Source organism: Phyllopteryx taeniolatus, chromosome 16 (genome assembly GCF_024500385.1).
Source record: "Phyllopteryx taeniolatus isolate TA_2022b chromosome 16, UOR_Ptae_1.2, whole genome shotgun sequence".
Lineage (NCBI taxonomy): Eukaryota > Metazoa > Chordata > Actinopteri > Syngnathiformes > Syngnathidae > Phyllopteryx > Phyllopteryx taeniolatus.
The window spans coordinates 5723289-5749175 of NC_084517.1; the positions used below are offsets into that span (position 1 = coordinate 5723289).

Consider the following 25887-nt stretch of genomic DNA (forward strand, 5'->3'; position numbering starts at 1 on the left):
GTCTGCTCTCTCTAACTTTGTCTCCAAAACATCTAACCTTGGCTGTCCCTCTGATAAGCTCATTTCTAATTGTATCCAACCTGGTCACTCCGAGAGCGAACCTCAACATCTTCATTTCCGCCACCTCCAGCTCTGCTTCCTGTTTTCTCTTCAGTGCCACTGTCTCAAATCCGTCCATCATGGCTGGCCTCACCACTGTTTTATAAACTTTGCCCTTCATCCTAGCAGAAACTCTTCTGTCACATAACACACCTGACACCGTCCTCCACCCGTTCCAACCTGCTTGGACCCGTTTCTTCACTTCCTGACCACACTCACCATTGCTCTGGACGGTTGACCCCAAGTATTTCAAGTCCTCCACCCTTGCCATCTCTTCCCCCTGAACCCTCACTCTTCCCCCACCACCCCTCTCATTCATGCACATATATTCTGTCTTACTTTGGCTAATCTTCATTCCTCTGCTTTCCAGTGCATGCCTCCATCTTTCTAACTGTTCCTCCACCTGCTCCCTGCTTTCATTGCAGATCACAATCTCATATGCAGTCAGGAGATGGAAGAAAGTTCTCGAAAATCAACCATCACTGCAGCCCTCCAACAGTCGGGGCTTTAGAGTCAGAGTGGCCTGACGGAAGCCTCTCCTCAGTGCAAAACACATGAAAGCCTGCATGCAATTTGCTAAAAAAAACACCTGAAGGACTCCAAGATGGTGAGAAATAAGATTCTCTGGTCTGATATGGAACCAAGATAGAACTTTTTGGCCTTAATTCCAAGTGGCATGAGTGGAGAAAACCAGGCACTGCTCATCACCTGTCCAATATAGTCCCAACAGTGAAGCACGGTGGTGGCAGCATCACGTTGGGGTGTTCTTCAGCTGCAGGGACAGACGACTGGTTGCAATCGAAGGAAAGATGAATGCGGCCAAGTACAGAGATATTCTGGACGAAAACCTTCTCCGGAGTGCTCAGAATCTCAGACTGGGCTTCACCTTCCAACAAGACAATGACCCTAAGCATACAGCTAAAAATAACGAAGGAGTGGCTTCAGAACAACTCCGTGACTGTTCTTGAATGCCCCAGCCAGAGCCCTGACTTAAACCCAATTTCTTTTTTAATAAATCTGCAAAAAATTCAACAATTCCGTTTCTTTCTGTCAATATGGGGTGGTGTGTGCACATTATTGAGGAAAAAGAAATAACTTAAATGATTTTAGAAAATAGCTGCAATATAAAGAGTGAAACATTTAAGTGGGTCTGAATACTTTCCGTACCCACCGTACTTCTCTGCAACTCCAGGCTTCCGCATGCAATACCACAGTTCCTCTCTGGGTACTCTGTCATAGGCTTTGTCCAGATCTACAAAGACGCAATGTCGGTCCTTCTGACCTTCTCTGTACTTCTCCATCAACATCCTCAAGGCAAATAATGCATCTGTGGTACTCTTTCTAGGCATGAAACCATACTGTTTGCTCGCAAATACTCACTTCTGTCCTGAGTCTAGCCTCCATTACACTTTCCCATAACTTCATTGTGTGGCTCATCAACTTTATTCCTCGATAGTTCCCACAGCTCTGCACATCACCCTTGTTCTTAAAAATGGGCATGAGCACTCTTTACATCCATTCCTCAGGTATCTTCTCACCCGCTAGAATTCTGTTGAACAAGCTGGTCAAAAACTCCACAGCCACCTCTCCTAGATGCTTCCATACCTCCACAGGAATGTCATCAGGACCCACTGCCTTCCCATTTTTTATCCTCTTTAGTCCCTTTCTAACTTCCCCCTTACAAATCATTTCTACTTTCTGGTCCGCCACACTTCCCTCTTCTACTCTTTCTTCTCTCTCATTTTCCTCATTCATCAACTTCTCAAAGTATTTTTCCATCTATCCAGCACACTACTGGCACCAGTCAACACATTTCCATCTCTATCCTTTCTCATCTATGGATCTTTTTCTCCTTCTTTAGTGTCCAACCTGGCATACATGTCATCATATGCCTCTTGTTTGGCCTTTGCCACCTCTACCTTCGCCCTACGTTGCATCTCCATGTATTTCTTTCTCCTCTCCTCAGTCCTCTCAGTGTCCCACTTCTTCGCTAACCTCTTTCCTTGTATGATTTCCTGCACTTTTGAGGTTCCACCACCAAGTTTCCTTCTTCATTTTCCTACCAGAAGATACACCAAGTACTCTCCTGCCTATTTCTCTGATGACATTGCCTGTAGTGGTCCAGTCTTCTGGAAGCTCTTCCTGTCCACCGAGAGCTTGTCTCACCTCTTCCCGAAAAGCCGCACAACACTCATCCTGTCTCAGCTTCCACCACATGGTTCTCTGCTCTGCCTTTGTCTTCCTAATCTTCCTCCCCATCACCAGATTCATCTTACACACCACCATCCTATGCTGTCTAGCCACACTCTCCCCTACCACTACCTTACAGTCCGTAACCTCCTTCAGATTACATCGTCTGCACAAGATGTAATCCACCTGCGTGCTTCTACCTCCACTCTTGTAGGTTACCTTATGTTCCTGCCTCTTCTGGAATAAAGTGTGCACTACAGCCATTTCCATTCTTTTTGCAAAGTCTACCACCAGCTTTCCCTCCAAGTTCCTTTCCTGGATGCCGAACTTACCCATCAGTTCTTCATCACCCCTATTTCCTTCACCAACATGTCCATTACAATCTGCACCAGTCACGACTCTTCTCTGTCTGGGATGCTCAGAACTACTTCGTCCAGCTCCGTCCAGAATTTCTCCTTAACCTCTAGGTCATATCCTACCTGTGGGGCATAGCCACTAATCACATTATACATAACACCCTCAATTTCAAGTTTCAGCCTCATCACTCAATCTGATACTCTTTTCACCTGCGAGACATTCTTAGCTAGCTCTTCTTTCAAAATAACCCCGACTCCATTTCTCTTCCCATCTACACCATGGTAAAATAATTTAAACCCTGCCCCTAAACTTCTAGCCTTACTGCATTTCCACCTGCTCTCCTGGACACACAAAATAATCATCATGTCAACCAATTCCCGAGATTTTCCTGTCATAGTCCCAACATTAAAAGTCCCCACATTCAGTTCTAGGCTCTGTGCTTCCTGCCGAAGAACCCGCTTTGCATTTATCTGGGCTTGGGACCGGCCTCCAGTTTTCACTGGCTTGTGCCCCCCCAGGGCTGCATTATATCACTAAAAAGTACGACTAGTTCCATCCATCCATTCATTTTCCGAGCCGCTTCTCTAGTTATAAATATTAAATAAAATGCTACTGTGTATCAGGAACTTTTAAAAGTACTAAAGGATATTGCATGTTGTCGTATTTTATAAAATAAAAAAGTGCATCGGCCTACTGCATTTTAAAGTGCTACTTGCTGTTACGTCAAGTATACGTATGTTATTACACATGGTCACAGATCTGGTTGTTCCTAATCCACATTTTCAGATGCTTCTTAAATGTCATGAACCTGGGAGATTCTCTGACTGAGAGTGGTAGGCTATTCCAGACCTTACTACCAGGACATTGGGTCCAAATACGATCTGCCTAAAAGGTAGTTCACAATCACCTTTGAGGTGGCTTTGGTGTTTCGTGTTTTAGAAACATTAGTTCTCTTCTGTGCAATGAAGTATTTTAGTGGTTGTGGTGGTGTGGTGCTCGTCAGTCTAAAACATTGTACATCATGCAAGCATTTTTTTATATTTTTAAGTTTACAAAACTAAACAGGTTGTACTTTGAAATGATGTTACAATGATGATATGAAAAATGTTTTTTGTGTAGATGTTTTTTTTTTTTTTTTTAGGTTTGTTGATAGAATTGTTAACAAACGTGCCTGAATGTCTGAATTGTCTTGAGTTCATTTTTTTTTTTTAAACTTTAGAAGAGGTTTTATTTTTGAAGCGAAATCCTGACGGGAGGTAGAACAAAAAGGGTTTCCGGGCCTGCACTCGAAGCCCCGCCTCCATCTGTCTGTGCCATCTTGAACAAAAACGGTGGATGAAAAAGATCGAGACAAAGATGGGGCAAATATTTTAGAAACGAGCTTTTAAACAATCGTTCTGTGAACTTTTACTCGGGACTGGACATTGTGGACCGTAAGTGGAGCTTCGTGGACAAACAGCCGCCACACCCGGTTGACCAAGCTAGCTAACGTTAGCTTCCGAGCTAGCCAGGCTAAGCTAACGTATAGCGGATGCGAGCACTAGTAGGCACGGAAGCTGGAATAAGCTTTGAGTTATTTTATTTTTTTTCTAGTTATTTTTCGGTGCTTGAGAGAAGACTGGAATGGGGAGATGAGCAAACGTCGTGTGGCTGTGCCGCCGCTGCCGCTATGAGGACACCAGCTCGTTAGCTCGCCTGCTAGCGCTTGTTTTTCGTTCCACAGCGGAACCTCAATAAGCTGCGGTGAGTAGAAACATGTCAGCCCGTTCAACTGTCGTCTCGAAACCCAGTTAAAATGGTTCAAAACAGGCCGTGTTGGTGACATTGACTTTAAACCGGTCACTAGTCACGCGTTCATCAGTACGTCTTCCGGCGGCTGACCCACTTTTGGACAGTGCACAAAGCGGAATGCAAAATAGGACAAAGTAGCTCCGCCTGACTGGGAACAATAGTCTGTTTGTGTTCTGTTCTCTAATCGCCTGGCTGCGTGAACATTTCTTGTTTTAACACGAGCTGTCATGCTAAATAAGCGAGTCCGCTTTGCACACGTCACATATCATCTCAAGCGAGGTTGGCGTCATTTGAACGCAACGGTTGCCTTGCAGTTCGGAGGTTCTGGGTTTGAATCTGGCTTCCGGCCGTCCTGTGTGAAGTGAGAATGTTGTCCACGTACTCGTTTTCATTTCTCATTGCAAAAAACATGTTAGCATGTTAGTTTAATTGAATGTGGGAATGTGAGTAGGGATGTGCGTTTGTCAACATGTGTCCTGACAATGACAGGCGACCAGTCCATTGTTTGTCTGTATCTATCCTGACCTTGGTTGGTGACAGTTTTTTGTTTACGTTTACCCTTGATAGTGACGGGGGTCCACTCCATTGTTGTCTTTTTTGCAGCCTGATATTGACTGGCGGCCAGTCAATGGCCAGTCAATTCATCGTGTATCTACATGTGGCCGGACGTTGTCTTGCAATCGTCCATTATTTGTCTACACTTTCCCTAACATTGACCAGTCCATTGTTTTGTCTATATGGACCCTGATATTTATTGGCGACCAATCCATGGTTCCCATTAGTGATGCACCAAATTTTCGTCCGAAAGACTTATGTGGGCGAAGCAAAATGGCCGAAACACAATGCTGTAATGGTGCAATCAAGAACCGCTGCCAGTGCGCGCTTCTCTGGATAATGGTCGGAGGTGCCACCAACGACAAGGTGGCATGCTCTTTGGCTGTCTCCATCTTGTTGTTTAGCAGCTATGACAATCTGTCAACATATGTCTTAATGATTATAAAAATATGTCTCAAAATAACTTGATAAACATTTGAGACATAGTCAATAGACTTTGTTAGATCGCATTTGTCCATGTTTTGACAGACAAGCCGAATAGCCGAGCTCAAGCAATCATATGGCATCAGTAGAACCATGCCAAGTTAGCTTGATGCACACAGCACATGAGCAGTGAGACGCAACAGGCGATAATGTTTCAAGCCTACTGTTGCAACCTTGGGAAACTGTTTCTTGTGAGACTTCACAAAACCAAAATAACTCCACACGGCCAAACATTTCGGGCCTGTCTTGTCAACGATGTCATTGTGCACCTCCCGTCTGAAAAACAACAAACATATTGTATCGCAAAAGGATTTGCCACCTGTAGGCACAGTTGAAAATAAGGGATTCAGTTAAAGATTCAATTAATGGACCCTCGTTACCAGCTCCTTGGGCATAAATTGGAATTGGAAAATGTGAAAGTTTTTGCGTGGTCAGATTATACATGTTTATAACTATAGCCATACTTTATTTGTCAGTTACACAGTTGTATAATTTTCCATGTCATGTTAAAATTTTGACAGAAAATAAATGAAAAGATTAAGAGTAACAGGGAACATTTGATATGTTGATATTGGGAAAAAAATATTATGATAGTATTTTGAATGAGGTTAGTACACAGTCATAGCCATAAATGCAATTTGACTAATAATTGGTAAAATAATTACTTTCTGGCCTTGCTTGCCCCCAATTTCGGTTTTCACTTTCGGTACATCACTAGTGGCCATATGTGTATTGTGCCATCAGTGACTTGACTGGTTTGGCCTGATGGTCGAATGTGTTTGGAGATGTGCTTATTATTACATAAGCTTCTTCGAAACGCACAGCTTCTAAATTGTTGCCCGATTGGCAAGCAGGAACTGTCATTCAAGCCTCATACAATATTTATTTTCCTCCCAATTGTGGCTGTTTTTGCATCTTTTGAATAGCACGCAGCTGCTGTGTCAGCTTGTATGATCCAAATGTGTTGTGGAGTCACGTGATGATGCTCTTTAGGCACCGCTGACCAAGCATCTGTGTCATGGCACGGTTTGTGGCTAAAAAAAGACAAATAGTGCGTCTTTGACTTCCTTCTTTTAGTCAAGCAACATGGTTCTCTTTCATGTATTTTACATGACCGCTTGTTTTCCTGCTATGGTGTGTTGTTTGTCAGGTTGTTCTGACGGCTTCCTTCCTTCCCACGCCTGCTGAAGGCCACGGAAATGTATAAATGGAAATTGGTTGACCGCATTTTGAAAGAATGCGCGCAATGGGGGTGGACGCAAGAGTGGGCCCACAGGCTTTTTTTGTGCACTTACTGAATCACTCGCGCCTGCTGCTGCATTTGTTTCCTGTCACAAACACAGCAACATGCGTTTGAACCACACCTTCACACACTTCTTAACAGCCGTGACGATGACGACAATGCCTATGCTCCAAGACAACTTGGCAAATAATCTGTTCAAGGGTCAAACTGTCCCCAATGTAAAATATTGATTAATTGTACAGGCAAAAAGTAGGGCTGCGCATTTACCTACAATGAACCATATCCTGCTATATAGAGACCCTTTCCAAAAAGTGGAATAACATCAGCTTCCATTTTGTTGCTCCCACGCTGCTCTCGATGCCGATCCAGTCTTCCTCCTCCACCGACTTTTACGTCCCAGCTATTTGGGAGAGCATCCTGAGAGTTCATGTTTGGATTCTCAGGATGCTTGTGATGATGATGATGATGCTCCAATTTATGATCTAGTGATTTTCTATTCACGTGTAAGCCTGCTCCTGATGGTGCTGTTGAATCATGTCGCCCCTGTCCACCAGGCCCTGGCCATGCCCTCGAGTGTACGGGCGGGCAATCTGAAGGACCCGGACGTGGCGGACCTCTTCTGCAGGGATGACCCTGAGAAACTCTTTGCGGACCTCAGGGAGATCGGCCATGGCAGCTTTGGAGCCGTCTACTTTGTGAGTAGTCCTCTCGCCATGTGGACACAGAAAACCTCAAACTCCAATTAAAGAAAAAGATAACATTTTAAACTTTAAAAATTTTTTCAAGCTTTATTCACAATAACTTTGTACTGTACTGGGGATTTTAGCCCATGAAAAAAGTACAAAACAATAATTTTGCACTGTACAGTAATATGGGTGGATAAAAAAGAAGTGATTCAATATAACAATCGGCTGTAACCGACAAACCTCTGCCCCTATTAGTCTATTAAATTGAGGTTCCACTCTACTGAAATTCAAAAATGTTATTGCCAAGAAAAACTACCAAAGAAAAAAATAGGGGGCTTCTAGAGGGACAAGAGTTATTAATCGATTAATCGACAATTAAATGATTATCAAATTAATCAAAACTTTTTGGGATAATCGTTTAGAGATTTGTTTAACTTAAAATTTCCCAAATCCTCAGCATTTCAGACTCACAACAGCAAATATTTTCACATTTGTGTAGTCCTCCATCCAAGCAGATTGAGTATTTTTATGTTGAATCAAAGTAAGACATTTACAAACATCTGCTTTAACTTCGGAAAACAATGATCAACATTTTTGCTATTTTCTGACATGTTACGGACCAAACCAGCACCTGAATCAAATCTGTATCATCGATTACGGTAATTACGGAAAAAATAATTGACAGATGAATCGATTCTTAAAATAAGCTTAAATTGCAGCTCTCGACAGATGTTTTTATTGACAAGGAAAATTACCAAGTTTGCAATTGGAGGGTTAAATGTTCTGCCTCTAGTTGTGAAATGTCAATGAAATTACCAAGCCAATGTTCAACTAACATTTAACAGGGCCACAATGACCTAAGTTATAATTGATTAACTTCAGTGTTTAACTTCCTGAGTTAGATGTTTTTCTGCCGAGAGGCCTGAAATCAGGGCATTCAAATTTCTCGAGCTTATCTATGTCACTAGCGACGAGCTCCGCCTTCCCTTTGCGCTCCCGAGGCAGTGCTGTCAACATAACAAGCACGTGTGCTCTCACAAGTGGGTCTTTTACATTGAAGCCAAACAATCAGAGGAAAATGAGGTGGGGGGTTTGGGGTCTTAGCGAAATATGGACGAGGCGGATACAAAACTGGGTCAAACCGAAATAGCTGTCAGAGGGGCCTTTTCTGGACACTCTATGACAAAATGTGTTTTTAAAAAAACTTTAACACTTTTATACTAAGTCCATGATGGCGAGTCACTCTATGAAGGTCTAAATAGCCAAAATATGAGACCTTAAACTTAATATCAAAGATGGTTCCTATAGTTTTATTTTTTCAAGCTTATTTATAGCCGCCCCCCAGTTCACATGCAGCAGTTTAGGCCAATCGGAGGGCAAATTTTGAGGCGTAACCAAAATCTGTGGTGTTATTTGAACGGGTGGGTATCTCATGTGTAAGAACCGGTACCTTAGCAGTTTGGAGTTCCGGCGCCTAAGCCTAACTGTCACTGTCCTCTGACACACCTTTCAGGCCCGAGACGTGCGCAACAATGAGGTGGTGGCCATCAAGAAGATGTCGTACAGCGGCAAGCAGACGAATGAGGTGACTGAACACGACAGCAAGAATGTGTCCTACGTAACAGAGGCTTGACCAACTTTTTGTGTCGTGTTGACGTGCAGAAGTGGCAGGACATCATTAAAGAGGTGAAGTTCCTGCAGAAACTTCGTCATCCCAACACCATCGAGTATCGGGGATGTTACCTGAAGGAGCACACAGCATGGGTACGACCTCTTTTTATGCTGTTCACTAGTTTGTAGTACGGCTGGGAAATTTTTCTAATCAATTTTGATCAGTTCAGTGGAATTCATTTGTCTGGACCTTATTCTTTTTTTTTTATATATTTTTTTTGCGTGGCTTCTGTATTTGAAAGTGTGCCCCTGTTAACATGGATTGCGCACACTCACAACTTTAGCCGGCCAACTTGCGACCGCTCCGCTACGTGGCGGGCGCACGCCTGTTGGCCGTTCATAATAACGAGACGGTGCCCTCTCTTCAGGAAGGATAGCGTGCAGGTGGAGATTGACTAAAGCAGTGAAGAAGACGGTGACATCCAACCACCATGTCTCTTAGATAGTGAGACTGTTTTAATGCAGCATTAAAACATGCACTTGCGAAAGTGCGACCATGTGAAATATTTACTTTCACACACTGAAAAAAGGGTCGCATATGCGACCGTTTCGGTTGCAGTCTCGAGCCCTGCATTTATTCACGGGTTGGAAACTTTACACTCGAAATATGTGCTTTCAAGCACCAAATATTTTGCTTGGTCACCTTGCCTCCCCTGCATCCACGTCCTATGTGAGAAACTAGTGTGAGAGAGTTGGCGGTAGATGTATAGACCAGCCGAGCCATGCAGTTTGACAGCTCATTTATGTTCAATTGTTGCGGATTGGATTTATGTACATTTTGCCTAAAGGGACATTTTGTCCAAGAGGAATCATTTTTTTTTTTATCATGTCTGTAAAGAAAAACATTTATTTCTATTATTTTGGTGTATGCTAATGCAGGGCAAGTAAATGGTTTAAAAGCTTGTTTTGTATCAGGAGAAATTAAGCAAATCCCAGGAAGTGTAAAAAGCAAAACCTGTTTAGAATAATTCATTGTCATTAAATTTTTCAACAAGCAAAAGGGGAAAATCAATCAAAATCGGAACTCTGGATTTTTGTAAAAAAAAAAAAAATGTGGCCCTGTCCATTGTAGTCGAGATGTATTTTTAAAACCACGTCTCCTGTATGTGCAGCTGGTGATGGAGTACTGCCTCGGCTCCGCCTCCGACCTCCTTGAAGGTGAGTCTAGACCCGGAGGTCGTCCTGTCCTGGTGGCAGCTGTCCAAGTCTTTTTGTTTACATCCCACACTCTTGTTGTTGTTTGCAGTTCACAAAAAGCCTCTCCAGGAGGTGGAGATTGCTGCTATTACCCATGGTGCACTGAAGGGTCTGGCTTACCTTCACTCTCACAACATGATCCACAGGTGATGTCTTATTGATTATTGATGATTGATTTGCAATCTGGAGGTGGGAATAAATCACATGGTCTTGAGTAAGTCAACTTTCAAGAAAGTCCCAAGAGACTGTGGAGAAAACATAACATACAGTATATTGGCACACTCAGTAGTTGTACTAACACAATCACATTTTCCGTCTTCAAGAGCTCCACTCTTTATTGTTTTTTGGTCATTCTTTTTGTCATTTAGTGTTTGTTGTCCCTCGTGTGGGCTTGTGGACTGTTTAAAGTGGCAGCAGGACATCCTTTTGAGGAGATTGTTGGTGCTCGCACCCGGTCTCGCCCGATTCTGAGGCTGGGAATTTTGGCGCTGTTCGGCTGTCGCCGCTTGTTGCAATTGCGCCTAGATGTAGGCAGCGCTCTTGCCACAGCCTCAAAACTGTCTAGCTTATGGCCTGCCTACGATGCTGCCCTATGACTGGATAAATGGTGGGGGGAGCTGAGCTGAGCGAGGACCATTGGCAAAGTGGCCTGGAGGAGTTGAGATAATTTGGAATAAACAATTATTATGAGGGTATTCTTGGCCTTACTAACAACATACTACGTGCGCATGAAAAGTGTACTGTATGGAAGGGTTAAGCCAAGTCATGTGACTGGAGTCCCTCACCTCTGTTGCTGTCCACAGGGACGTGAAAGCAGGCAACATCCTGCTGACTGAGCCCGGTCAAGTCAAACTGGGCGACTTCGGCTCCGCTTCCATCGTGGCCCCGGCCAACTCATTTGTGGGGACACCCTACTGGTGGGTCCTTTCTTTTTAACAGCCACTCTGCTCATCTTCATTGTTTTTTTAACACAAACATTCTCCCGCCCTGGTGCAGGATGGCTCCCGAGGTGATCCTGGCCATGGACGAGGGGCAGTATGACGGCAAAGTGGATGTGTGGTCGCTAGGCATCACCTGCATTGAGCTCGGTATGAGATGCGCTCGCAACATGGCCCCCCAAAAAAATTTATTTTATCAAACTTACAATTTATATAAGCTACAGCTGCCAAAATGTTTGCTACATAAACACTATGTGAGCTGTGACTTGTTTAGGCAAGTGTACGGACATCTATTTCTTGTTTGTGTTACGAGAGATGTTCTCAAGCGAATACTGGAAAATATGAAAATCAAGCAAACTCTTGTGTCCCTATTTAATATTTCGTGATGCACTTGAGTAGACTTATTTTATTTTATTTTTTTTTCAGAAAAAGACATTTCCATACAATCATTTTAAAACAGTAGTTTCCATAGTCGTCCTTTGGGTTTTATGATTTCATTTTCCCCCTGCTTTTGAATAAAGAGAAATCAGCGAAGTTTGAAGGTAATCCAGCAATCCCTTCTTGATTGTCCATATTCACTTGTCCTTTTGATCATTTCCAGATACACAATTTTGGCACATTGATGCACAAAGACCGCTTTACACGTGTTTTCCTCACACGCCTCCAATTTATAACAGTTTAAAAAGGTTTAATTTTCATATATACATGTGAAGCAAAGGAGCTTTTACTACTTTTCATTATTTCTGTCAAGAATGGGGGTGGTCACAAGAAAACGTCAACTTGTGGTGGGGTTTAAATTTGATACATTTTCCCAATTTTGTTAAATTTATCCCTTTTTTTTTTTTTAATTTTCAACATTTCCCTGATTATTCAATGCCTATACTCAATTGTAAGTTGTAAAGTTTCTCATAATGGATTTTTTTTTTTTTACTTGTGGCCGAGGCCGGTTCAGTTTGATATTTTTGCAGAATATTCACCAGAAAGGCAACTAAAATACAGTTTGAGTTTATGTTGCATTTACGTTTGAATGTAAAGTGTTATAGTTAGATGGAATTAATTAGTGGTACTAAATGATTCATGACCAAATGGGCCTAAAAATGCGTGAAATTGTGTTGTCACAGCGGAGAGGAAGCCCCCCCTGTTCAACATGAACGCCATGAGTGCCTTATACCACATTGCTCAGAATGAAAGCCCCATCCTGCAGTCCAGTCACTGGTGAGACATCTTGTTTCTTCTCCTCACCTCCTGACGCTAATAAACTGATCTCACAACTCTCTCTGTCAGGTCCGATTCCTTCCGCAACTTTGTGGACTCGTGTCTGCAGAAGATTCCCCAGGACCGGCCCACCTCTGATGTGCTGCTCAATGTGAGAACAACATTGTCACCCATTTAAGATTTCAAAGCAGGCAAATCTACTGTATGTAAAAAGAATAATAAGTAATCATCATAACAGCTTCAAAACAAGCAGTGTAATATAATGTAATTCATCTCAGTCCGACCCAGTCACAAGCATCTTCTTCAACATGCAAATTACTTTACATTTGTATTTACCACAGTGGATTCAAAGCACACGGCACACCTCTCAGGGGAGCCCTACTAAATTTTCCCCTATTATTGTAATCCCTCATCTTTTGCTGGCTTATATTCCGAACCCCCACAATGCAAAGTGGGAATCCGCCAATAATGGACGCCACCCCTTTCCATTATTTAAGACCGAAATTGCCCTCCTACACTCTGAACACACATGAATACATTTACGTACTGCAGCAGTGAAGAAATGAAACTTGATGAAGATGATAAATCTGCTGTGCACTACAATGACGCTGAGGATTTGTTAGTGTACTGCACAGAAAAGCAGAGCACTGACAGCTCTTAAGAATCATAAAATTCAATCAAAACAGTGCATGGTATGCATCATAGAAAAATTGGATATGTTAAAATGTGAAATCTGCCAGTCGCCAGTAATAGTCTGAACCAGTGGGGAATTACTGTACCACTTTTAAGTCATTAAAGTGATCCCCTGTTGAAGGAGTTGCAGACCCTCTTGCGATATGTCGGAAATCTATTATATGGAGACCATATTTATAATAATTTAAAAAAAAAAAAAAAAAAAAAAACCTTGTAGTTTGCCGTAAAATACCCTTCGCACGTTAAACATTTAAACTTTATGAAAACACTTTAAACACAATGTTAACATAGAAATATGTACTAATAGAATTTGTCTTAAATAGCCCTCCCAGATGATTTAAACACATTTTAAACTTATTAAAACAAAACCTTTAACTGCATTGTATCTATATATTTTACCATATAAGTTTATATTTAAAGTGAAGATGAGATGGCTTCCTAAAAAAAACCCAGTAATATATAGCCTCCAAATGCAACTGTCATGTTGTAACGTCAGCGTTTGAATGCTTTCGCTAGATGGAGCTGTGGCCGTCACTTGTAAATAAGCATGGACGAACGCGAGGAAGACTGTGTCAGTGACTTCAGCGACGAAATCAGCGATAGTTCCGTTGAAATTGAAACAGAAGCCGGTACTGACAGCAATGATGATGATGATGATGTGTTATGTCCCTACCCTTTTGAGCCATACAAGATGGACGAGAATCGTGAAGATCCAGTTGAAGCTGTTGGAAACAACGACGAGTCTGATGGCGAAGAGCTCGTGTACGAACTGTGAACCAATGCCATATTTAATTGAATACACTACAAAGACAAGATATTTAATGTTCAAACTGATAAACATTATTGTTTTTAGCAAATAATCATTAACTTAGAATTTTGGAACATCCTGCAGCCACACAGTGTTTCGGCATCGTAACGTTTCTGGACTACTACTACCACTGCATGAGCTAGTAAACAAAGTAACTTCCTGTCTTCCGCTGACATCATGCGTCAAACCTGAAGGGGCAACGTCGTCGATTAGGGCGGCAGATTTGAAAGCGAAAAAAGGGCCAAACATCTAACCAATTCAGTGTAATTCTGTTTGATGGCTGTTATTTTACACATCAAAATAAAGCACATTTTTTTTGTATTTCAGCCGATCCTTCTCATCTTCCCTTTACAAATCTGTATTATAGTGGGGGATGACTTAATTTGTTTTGGGTGCATTTATTGCAACATGTCTGTCCTCATTATACACGAGCTTGAACTCCTTCGTGCTGCGTGTCCAGCATCGCTTCTTATGCCGTGAGCGTCCGTTGACGGTGGTCATGGACTTGATTGCCCGCACCAAGGATGCTGTGCGAGAGCTGGACAACCTGCAGTACCGCAAGATGAAGAAGATTCTCTTCCAAGAGACTCAGCAGAATGGCCCCGTGTCGGAGGGTGGAGAGGACGAGGAGGTGAGTGGGGAGGTAGCGAGGGAGGGAAGACTGGAGGGATGTACATAGTTGGGCCAACAGGCTGCTTAGTAATGGACGAAGGCCGCAAAAGTCAAAATGCTCTGAAATGGCCGGCAGTATGGTTTAAAAACAGCTGCTAGTGAATGTGTTATTAAATTAAAGCCGAATGTCAAAGGAAATGAGGGAAATTGAATGAATCAGAGGAAAAAAGATTTGGACTGCTATGGCCTTGGTGCGCAGCAGAGTTAATGCGCTGGATGTGTGTTTGTTTGTGTGTGTGTGTGTGTGTGTGTGTGTGTACGTGTACGTACTTATGTGTCAGGAGGTGGAGCAGTACCTGTTGCGGACAGGCACAGTGAACAGCATGGAGAGCTCTCAGTCTGTGCCCAGCATGTCGATCTCGGCCAGCTCGAAGAGCAGCTCTGTCAATAGCCTGGCCGACGCCTCCGACGACAGCAGCGGCGAGATGGCCATGATGCAGGAGGGAGAGCACACGGTCACCTCCAACAGCTCCATCATACACCGACCCGCTGTAAGCCTTGTAGGGTCTGAAATCTCTTTCCTCACAGACCCACTTGCAATGGGGAAAAATCTGCAATTTATCATTCAAAAAATCTGAATTTTTGCTGTGCACGAGTCTGAAAACTCCTATAATTTTGTTCAGGCTCAGGACAACATCTACGATGACCCTTACCAACCGGAGCTGGAGCCCCAGGCTCCCTCTGCCGGCCGCCGCAGAGCCTACTACCGCAACCGAGACCACTTTGCCACCATCAGAACTGCCTCCTTGGTACGTCCGGTGCTCGCGCGTTCTTCTCCTGCGAACAAACCGCACTACGTTCAGCCCACATTTATCACGCGGGATGTGTTCCTAACTTACCCACAATAGGTGAAACCTTGCCATTATAGCGAGGCCACGTGAAGAAAACCTTTTTTTTTGTTTCACCCCTCCCACAAGCAATAAATACATTTAAACTGATTTAAACACACGTAAACTGTTTTAAGACATTTTTCAAAGTATCCCTTAGTGCCTGCTCTCACTCTGGTTAGCACAGTTCCCATTCTATAGCTAAACACAAAAATGTTCAACCAAACCATATGTTGTCTGACAGAGGTCCACTAGCTTAATGCTAACATATAATGCGAAACCCCATAGACAGAAGTTAGCAAACATTTTACAGTGATTGTAAACCTTTAAGCAACTCCTATTTTAATACACATAGAGCAGCAACACATACAAGCAGCATACAACAAAACTCACTGGTATATATTCTCGCTGCTCTGTAGGAAGAAATTATTGCAGCTTATTTGGTTACCTTCTCTGCCTCTTCTTCTTGCTCTTAGTTACCCTGCATGTCTTCCAGTGTACTGTACTACACTGACGGTGCGACCCTCGAAATTCTGACTTGCGAGTTCTGTAGTCCCTTGTTTATCGCGGCAGTTCCGTTCCTGAAAGTCCCCGCAATAGACGAAATCCACGAAGTACCGAATTATTTACTGCATATTTATATAAATTCTAAAGTTTCATATATGCAATTCAGTGTCAATATGTGATTGTTTAGGGAGGTGCAGTTTTTTTATTTGTCCACTTGAGGTTGCCATCCACACACTCTACACAAGCAGATGTCCTCAAAGGGCGGTTGTGCTCTGCTTGAGTGACATAAAAGTTTAGTCGACCCATGTGGACGTATGAAATGTGGGCCATTTGCTGGCTAAATCATTGGGCAATGTGCCACACAGTGACGGTCTCGGTGTTGTAGGCAGCGCAAAGCCTCAAGGTGCTTGCTACTGCTTTCCAGAATTCCTTGCAGTGTTCTTTTTAACTACACGTTAAAGAAAATCAAGTTAAACATTGCTCTTTACATGCATTTTTTCCATATTGGTGGCCCAACCAGTTTTATATTGTTTTGCGTGTGCATTAGCTATTCTATACGTCGGGCTAGGGTGGTATAATTTATTTCATGAAACTCGGTGTGGCTTGTGTGTTACCTAGTTGCATGCCTGTTATGTTCACTGTATTACGAAGCAACTTGGCAACTTAAATGTGAGTTAAAATTGCTCAGTAAGGTTTCTTTTTCTGCAAAGGAAAAGAGCCTATTTGTTCTTATGTAAGTCATTGCTGCCACATTGTAGTCAAATAACCACCAATATTAACTGAGACTTGTTCAGGATTATACTGATTTTAAAAAAAGAAATCTGTGATGCACTGGATCCACCACAATAAGTGAACCGTGATATAGTAAGGGATTTCTGTATACTGTTAAAAAAAAAAATGTAAAATGTTAATCTGTCAAATAGCAGGGGCACAAACAATGTACTGCAATAAAATTGGGGATCACTACTTCCTTGCACTCATTACCGCGACGTGTCCCCATCCCACGTGTCTGCAGGTGACACGCCAGATCCAGGAGCACGAGCAGGGCTCGGCGCTGAGGGAGCAGATGTCGGGATACAAGCGCATGCGACGGCAACACCAGAAGCAGCTGATGGGCCTAGAAAACAAGCTGAAGGCCGAAATGGATGAGCATCAGCTCAAGCTGGACAAGGAGCTGGAGAACCAGAGGAACAGCTTCTCCTCAGAGGCCGACAAGCTGGTCAAAAAGCACCAGGCCATCCTGGAGAAAGAGGTGAGCGCTCGAGAGATTACAATTCTGTCAGATTTTGCTTTGCTTCTACAAAGAGCAAAAAATGACATCATACATATCAAGTTTTATTTATTTTTTCCTTCTAGCTTTATTGCTCCATATACCAAACGTGCTTTGAAACATCAACTTTATATATATATAAAATATGATCTTAAGATGGTCCATACGTCTGACAGGTCTAACATGCTCTTTTCTAATGTTGTTAAAGACACTAAATATTAGAGGTGCGCAAATCTATCATTTATTCGACTAGTCAACTAATCGATTATCAAATTAATCAACTATTTTGATCACCAAACAGCCTCCCAACAGTAAATATTCTAGCTTTCTGTAATCTTCCATGAAAGCAGACTAATTATCTTTGTGTTGAATCAAAAGCGATATGAAAAGATCAACTTTTACTTTGGAAAATAATGATCAACATTTTTGACTATGTTCTGACATCTTATGGACCAAACAAGTAATTGAATCATCATCAATTTTTGTGTGAGCATTTTCTGCACTGTCATTTGAAAGAATGTGCTACAAAATATTGCGATCAGTTGGCTAAGTTGTCAATGCTGACTCTGCTTTTGTAAATTAGCTCCTCTCTGTACACAGCAATCCAACATATTTTGGAAACAGCATAAAAAAACAACCTTATATCTAAATGTGAATTACTTGGAAAAAATAATCAATTATTTGTCCAGCCCTATGTTAGGATTTAGCCTTCCAAACCTCACAGTCGTTGTCTTTTTTTCCCCTCCAGACCAAAGCTGCTCTGACAGAGGAGAAGAAGTTCCAGCAGCACATTTTGGGCCAGCAGAAGAAAGAACTGACCAGCTTACTGGAGTCACAGAAGCGTCAGTATCGCCAGCGCAAGGACCAACTGAAAGAGGCAAGAAGCATTGCCCTCGCTCGGGTCACCTGCATTGGTTTAGACACCTGACGTTGTCCCCATGGAACCCTAACAGGAGCTGAACGAGAACCAGTCGACTCCCAAGCGGGAGAAGCAGGAGTGGCTGATCCGGCAGAAGGAGTGTCTGCAGCAGATGCAGGCAGAGGAGGAGGCCAGTCTGCTCAGGAGGCAGAGACAGTACTACGAGCTGCAGTGCCGACAGTACAAGAGGAAAATGCTGCTTGCTCGACACAATCTGGAACAGGATCTACTCAGAGAGGTACAACCCTATAGTACTGACGGGTTGTATAATTGCGACATGATAGTGGTGGTATTAAAAAGTGAATTAAGTCTGGTAATTCCCTGAAGGGCCAGGTGTCAAATGTACCAAAGGCACAGCCCGGCACCATCTTCTCCGTTTCATTGAGCCACTTGATCCTTGTCCCCGTCCCCCCCGCCAGGACCTGAACAAGAAGCAGACCCAGAAGGATCTGGAGTGCGCCATGCTGCTGCGCCACCACGAATCCACTCAGGAACTGGAGTTCAGGCAGCTGGGCTCTGTGCAGCGGACCCGTGCCGAGCTGATCCGAACGCAGCACCAGACAGAGCTGACCAACCAGATGGAGTACAACAAACGGCGAGAGCAAGAACTGCGTCAGAAACACACCATGGAAGTGCGGCAGCAGCCAAAAAGCCTCAAGGTGAGTCAAACCTTGAGCCTGGAGTTGCTTATCTGGGGTTAAGTCACATATGTGAAAGTCACAAAGAAGTCTCAAGTCTGAATGTTTGAGTTTAAAGCAAGTCCCAAGTTACCATGGCAAGAATAAAGTGGAGTCAAGTTTCAAGCAACTCAAGTTATTATTTGGGTTAAGCAAGTCAAAAGTAAAGTCATACAATCTTGCTCAGTCACAACTTATATTTTCTCAATCGCCACTTTGTACTCGGTGTCTGTACTTGTTAGTTAACTGTGTCACACATGTTCACAATCACATTTTGTTGGTCCCAAATTGCTCTCAGTATTGTCTATTACTTTATTGTCTTGTCAATTACTTATTGACGCTTGGGACCTGGTGCACACACACAAGGGTTTTTTTTTTAAATCTTAAGAGATTGTTAGTGTTACAGACCCCACACAAAGAAATAATAATCAGGCATTTAACAGTTTTGATCGAACTGTGTGCTGTATAATCAAGCATAATCTTTGAATCCGAGTAAAATTTTCTCCGGAGCTGCCTCCATGACACTTGCTTCATGAGGTGGCCTCATTCCGCTTCACAGCAAACTAGTGTGTGGCCAGGTTTGCACGCACTATGCAAAACATCATTTTTCCAAATGACACAGATTTTCAAATGTAAACAAGCAAGTCATGTAATTCATGTCAAAGTTTTTGTCCTAAAATTACGAAATTAAGTCTGACTTGGAGTTGCCCACCTCTGGTTGTCATGACGCTTTGATGGTTTTGTGTTCCAGTCCAAAGAGCTGCAGATCAAGCGACAGTTCCAGGAGACGTGCAAGATCCAGACACGTCAGTACAAAGCCTTACGCAACCACCTCCTGGAAAGCACGCCAAAGTCAGACCACAAGGCCGTGCTGAAGCGCGTCAAGGAGGAACAGACGCGGAAGCTGGCCATCCTGGCCGAGCAGTACGACCACTCCATCAACGACATGCTTTCCACACAGGCTGTGAGTAAGGCAAGGAACCCCCCCGCGCACCTTCCACACCTCTGCACGTGACCGCCGCACACCTGCAACTCTCATGACGAGGCCCCTCGTCCCGTTTTGTCTCCCTCAGCTGCGACTGGACGAGACCCAGGAGGCGGAATACCAGGTGCTACGCATGCAACTACAACAGGAACTGGAGCTGCTCAACGCCTACCAGAGCAAGATCAAGATGCACACGGACACGCAGCATGAGCGTGAGATCAAGGAGCTGGAGCAGAGGGTGTCCATACGCCGCGCACTGCTAGAACAACGGGTACTGCGAACACTTCCATCTTTAGATTGTCTATGTCAGGGATGTCAAACGTATTTTTGGCATGGGCTTTCCCTCAGTGGGCCGACATGACTGTGAAAACCATAAAAAAGTATAGTCATCTCATCCTTGTATTACATATACAGAGTTCCCCCTGGCTAGGCACGAATCACACAGGGTGCTTTTACAATGTAGTAACTTGCATACACAACACACGCTGTGGCACATTAATAGTTTTTCTTTTAAAATGTTTATGATTTGTAAGAAGCCAATATCGAAATCAGGATTCAATTTCGATGAATTGCCTTGCCCTACTCTCTGTGGGGACCCACACAGAGCGTGGCGTTGACATATTGGATGTCCGGCGCGGTCGAGTGAAGCTCGTTAGTTCACGGGCTAGTGAACGTAATAAACAGTTAACTTTCTCTAAAAAATTGTGATTTCTAACAGATTTTAATCATGTGCAAACCAATGTGCATGTTTAAATCAAGTAAATTCAAAGGACTCTCTTTCAGTGTAGAGCGTGGCTGCGACTGCATCTGTATTAAAATAATACCTTGAACAATCAAACAGGAGTCCAAATTTTTGCTCTCCTCTTTGCTGACATGCTTCTATTTGAATTGAAAATATTTGTTACGAATACCATACAACATTTCCGCATGAACCTTTATCTCATAGGGCTGAGTGTAGGTTACTGTGTGAACACATTTCTTGTGAGTTATAAAAATACATGGTATTTACCTTGTAGGGTAATCAGAGTTAACCTCATGTTCTCCCACCCCCCGTGAGAGAGCAGCGTCACCTATGATTGCAGCGACTCTCTCCTCGAACGGGGCGAGGCCTTCTGCGCCGGTTCCTCCGCCTGTTTAGGCCACACTTTGGCGGTGGGCAGTTGTCCTCCGCTTCACATCCACCTTAATGTCTGACCACTTCTTTTTGAGTTCAGCGTGCGCGCGCTGTTCTGACCCCACAGCATTGACAGCCGCACACGCGCTGTCCCATTCGTTCCTCTTTTGCTTGTTGTTAACGCCGGAGGACAGCGTGCCAAAGAGGATTTTCTTGCTTACCTCCACTTCATTGAGCAACTTCACATTCAGGAAAGTTCTTTTTCTTCATTACCTTGCTCATTTTACTTTTTTTCTGATCATGCAGAGATCGGGATCTCAGGGGCAGGGTTCATTTAAATACGATTTCCATATTTAAATGTGGGCATGGACAGGGAGGGGTCGGCTACTTCAACACGTGCGCTCAATTCTACGTTGATTGGGATGTACGAAGGAAATGTGCTTGGATTAATGCGTACGCACAGATTCATACATCTGGATAATTTTGTGCGTACGACGTTTTCTGGATTTGAGCGTGCGCCATGTTTCAGTAGGAAATCCACGCAAGTCTTTGTACCTGAGGCCCCTGGAGTGGCCCAGCCAGTCTCCAGATCTCAACCCCATAGAAAATATTTGGAGGGAGTTGAAAGTCTGTGTTGCCCAGCGACAGCCCCAATAAGAAAGTATTGAGATGAACTTTTGTTATTGACCAAATACTTATTTTCTACCATAATTTGCTAATAATGTCTTTAAAAATCAGACAGTGATTTTCTGGATTTTCTTTCTTCTCATTTTGTCTCTCATAGGTGAGGTATACCTATGATGAAAATTACAGGCCTCTCTCATCTTTTTAAGTGGGACAACTTGCACAGTTGGTGGCTGACTAAATACTTTCCCCCCCCCGCACTGTATTCTTGAAAAACAAGTTTTATGAACAATATTCGATCGTGACTTCTGCTTCCTTTGTTACTGCAAGTGTGCATCTCATTGCACCACACTGCCCCTCAGACGTCCACAGCAGGAATAGCGAACCCATGCAAGGCACACAGAGATAGCTAAGCACCTCGCGCCTCACTACATGATTACTATCTGACACGACATTGTCAATAAAACAAAACCCCAGTTGCATCGAGAAGTGATGTGAAACATTAGGTGCTAACGGAAAATGGCGTACATGTTACACTACTCTGAAACCTTTAAACTGTCTGTTGTCATTCTAGAGCGGATCCAACTACCGGAGACAAATTCCTTGTGTGTTTTTGACATACTTGGCAAATAAAGATGATTCTGATTAAACAACTGCTACCTGAACACACACAGTAGCAACACATACAAACATAAGAGTACAACAAAATGTATGGTCATATATTCTCTCTGCTATGACTACTACCGGAGCTTAGTTGATGACCTTTTCTGCCTCTTCTGCTTGCTATTAACTATGCCGCATATCTATCAGTAGAGCTCAGTGCTGCTTGGCATGTTGTCATAACTCTAAAATCTGACTTGTTAGCATCAGAAAGTGTTGGCATCAAAAATCAGCGATATAGTGGGGTGCGAAGGATGAACCGGATATAGGAGGGGAACACTGTAAACTCCATTTTTTTCCATCGCTAACAGCCCTGCCTTGTGACTTTCAGATCGAGGAAGAGATGCTGTCCCTGCAGAACGAGCGCTCGGAGCGTATCCGGACGCTTCTGGAGCGGCAGGCTCACGAGATTGAGGCCTTCGACTCAGAGAGCATGCGTCTGGGCTTCAGTAACATGGCGCTGAGCGGCATCCCGGCCGAGGCCTACAACCAGGGCTATCCCACCCCCAGTCCCTCGTCGGGCTCTGGGGGCTGGCCCTCGCGCCCCGTACCCCGCTCGGGCAGCCACTGGAGTCACAGCGTGCAGAACTCTGTGACCACGCCGTCGTGGCGCGGTGGCGGAGGCGGCTTCGTCAGGACCGAGTCGGTCGTGTCGTCGCATGGCTTCGGCAGGGATGGTGAACCCGTGAAGGGCGGCAGGGCGTCCGCCTCCTCTTCCGCGTCGTCCTCGCACCACCACCACCAACACCACCATCATCAGCAGCCGCACTACCTCCCCCAGCACTACCAGCACCACCAGAGCACGCCGCACCTGTACCGTGACGAGAGGGATCGTACCAGGGATTGGGTGGGGGTTGGCAGCCACTATTCCCATCATTCCCAGGGGGGGCACCACCACCACCATCACCTGTCGTCCCACGCCTCCTCCCAGTCCCTGGCCCTGCTGCCGCCCCCTCCCGCACCTCCCCCCGTCTCCCTATCTTCCTCCCCGCCGTCCTCGGCCTCCTCGTCCTCATCCTCTCAGGGAGGCTATAGCGGCGGCCTTGGGGTGCGGGGCCCCAGCCTGATGGCCCTCAGGAACAGCCCCCAGCCTCTGCGTAGGACGGCCTCGGGGGGGCCAGGGGGTGGCGGCAGCGACGGCGGCCTGAGTCGCAGCACGTCGGTCACATCTCACATCTCCAACGGCTCGCACCTGTCCTACTCGTGAAGATTTCACTGAGACTGTAGAGTTTAACGTCTTTGATTTGGAAATAATTCACGTCATTTGCAGTTTCTGTTGCACAAGATAACGTTTGAGATTTTGCTCTCGGACGTCACCTGGCGCTTCCTCTTAGTTAGCGGTGCTTTTCAAACCACTCTCACTTTGTAAATAGGCTCTTCCTCCTTCATGTGTTTTGAGACTGTTAAGCAGAGATTGTGTAGATAACAATATAAATCAAACCACTCTACCTGCCAGTCTTCCCTTCACCACCACGTCGGCAAGCTATGCCACAAGTTAGCATAGTGCTCACCCAGCCGCTCCGACGTGCGCTTAGCTTAGCATCCAGGCCGTATCTGTTAGCTTATCTCTACTTAAACAGCCTCACAAATGCTCCAACGTGCCATTAGCGTAGCCTAGCTAAACACAGTGGCCATATCTCTCTGTTGTGTTTAAAATAAAACACAAAAAAACTCCCAGTTGCTCCAAATTGTAGTTAGCTTGGCCTAGCTTAGCTTTGTATCTCTGCACCGTCCAGTGTAAACTCATTTGCGTATTGATTTTTTTGTTTTTGTCGATTTTAAAAAGTTATTTTTATAACTGAGATTTTTAACGAGGGGGAGAGACAACATACTCGTTTGATCAATTAGCAGACAACATTATGACACATTATGTTCCGACAGCGTGTGTGTTATGTTGTGGTGCGTTATGCTACAACACGTTGCGACAGCTTTGGTTTCGGCACGTTACGTTACGACACGTTATGAGACGTGTTACGACATGCTACATGTTCCACTACAACAGGTTACGTTGCAGTACGTTATGCTATACAACAGATTGCGACACCTTAGCGATTGTCACGTTAATGGAACGAAGAATTGCGGCACGTCACGGACGTGTTTCCGACACGCCACAGCATGTTACCTTATGACACGTTACAACCTGTTTCGTAGCGACACGTGCCACAACACACCTAGTTACGGTACTTTGCGACACGTTATGGTGCTGCACGTTATCTTGCAACATTTAACAATGTCTCAAATTCTGTAGCGGATTGTAACATCACGGCACAAACTGCGACATGTTACGTTACAGCGCACTTTGTCATGACGCATTCAATTATGACCCGTTACGATACTTTGCATGACGCATTACGTTACAGCTTGACCCGTTATGGCACATTCATCCCTGACACAGAAGCTTGCTCAGGCGGTGTGTGGTTACCATGGCAACATGGCGGGTTATTGTTACGTTGTCAGTTTACAGTCGTAGAAGACGTGGAGGATTTCCCCCGTGGAGTCTCCAAAACAATGTGGAGTGCTCTCTTTTTTTGTAGAATCTCAATGTGAACGTCACGGGTCCCCGTTGACGCGCCATGTACATAGCCATGCTAACTCAATAGCGTCTTCGTAATTATAGGGATCATTTGGCATGTGACCTACTAGGCCAAGAGATGCTACTGCTGTCATATTTGTTTTATGCCATTTTTTTTTTTATGCTGTTTAACTTTTTTTTTTTTTGGTGACTGCCAACGTTGACCACTCAGCGAAGAATAAGCGTAGTGCAGTTTGACTGTGATAGAACAACATATGAAGTCCATTTCCCAGCATTCCGTGTCTCGTGTCAGTATTAGGATGTGGAGCGTTCCCACAATCCTTTGGTGCCATGTTCAAGTTGACTTGATTTTTGTTGTTGTTGCGTGTGTGTCTGCATGGGTAGAAGTGCAGAAGCATCAGGCAACTTCCTCCCGCCCTGACGAAGGGAAGTGTCGGTCGTCTTTGATTGTCACGTCTACCTCATTTGCACTGATGGTCAAAGAATGTTTGGCTCTTTTCAAACACGCCAGGAACTGCGCGTTGGACTTCACAAATGAGCGACGTTTCACTTTTTGACTTGTTTTGTCTTGTTGTTGTAACGTTTTCATTTAGTTAGAGGAAGGTTTGAAGCTTGAAGAGGCACAAAGAGTTTAGGAAACAAGAAGCACACTTTTGTCTTCTTGGGTCCCGTTAAACGAGGGTAAGCTTGGGGAGATGAGGCGGATATGTTGTGGTCCTCACGTTTCCCACAGGGTGGTGATGTAAAGATTATTTTTCTAGTTTGGAAGTCGGGAAGGAAGAGTCACTCATTACAAAAAATGTTCAGGAAGCTTCTCTTTTCTTCCCAAATATCAGGCTTTCTTTACGCATAACAGTGAAACATTTGAGGGGGGGAAAGTTGTACAGAAATGTAACAAAATACTTTTGGAAAAATAAACATCATACATTGTATTGTTTTTGGTCTTTTTGTGTGTGCGTGTGTGTGACTTTTATACCCTTTTTCCCAACTCTTAGAATCACCTGGCATTTCGTACCGTCAAATGTTTTTTTTTGTGTGTGTGTAAGTTTTGGTTAATTTTAACTAATATATTGAATAAATGAAGTATATTCAACGTGCATATTTCTTGTCTGGTTCAAACTGGTGACGACAAAGCTAAAAATAGACTCGTGGAGTTTAACGGTGCACAATTCC

The 25887-nt window shown here is 44.0% G+C and overlaps 1 protein-coding gene across 5 annotated transcripts; it reads left to right on the forward strand.

The window, feature by feature from the left end:
• The first annotated feature begins 3919 nt into the window (after window positions 1-3919).
• On the forward strand, window positions 3920-25646 carry taok2a (TAO kinase 2a). Of its 5 annotated transcripts, XM_061749298.1 has the most exons (21): window positions 3923-4079; window positions 4240-4389; window positions 7273-7413; window positions 8918-8989; window positions 9067-9168; window positions 10188-10233; window positions 10322-10418; window positions 11076-11189; window positions 11269-11360; window positions 12332-12425; window positions 12495-12576; window positions 14387-14557; window positions 14880-15089; window positions 15222-15347; window positions 16948-17184; window positions 17951-18079; window positions 18156-18359; window positions 18541-18780; window positions 19550-19771; window positions 19872-20054; window positions 22513-25646. In XM_061749298.1, the coding sequence occupies exons 3-21, from the start codon at window positions 7282-7284 to the stop codon at window positions 23386-23388; spliced, it is 3429 nt and encodes a 1142-aa protein (XP_061605282.1). In that variant the 5' UTR covers window positions 3923-4079; window positions 4240-4389; window positions 7273-7281; the 3' UTR covers window positions 23389-25646. The 5 variants fall into 5 exon arrangements, with proteins under 5 accessions (XP_061605284.1, XP_061605281.1, XP_061605282.1 ...); XM_061749300.1 differs by having other exon boundaries at window positions 3920-4389; window positions 19550-19762; XM_061749297.1 differs by having other exon boundaries at window positions 3921-4389.
• The last annotated feature ends 241 nt before the right edge of the window (window positions 25647-25887 follow it).

Excerpts from the sequence above, each read along its gene's own strand:
- taok2a (XM_061749297.1), top strand. The coding sequence starts at position 7,282 with ATGCCCTCGAGTGTACGGGCGGGCAATCTGAAGGACCCGGACGTGGCG. Across the intron at positions 10,234-10,321 it reads CGCCTCCGACCTCCTTGAAG|TTCACAAAAAGCCTCTCCAG; the intron begins GTGAGTCTAGAC and ends TGTTGTTTGCAG. Across the intron at positions 18,360-18,540 it reads AACAGGATCTACTCAGAGAG|GACCTGAACAAGAAGCAGAC; the intron begins GTACAACCCTAT and ends CCCCCCCGCCAG.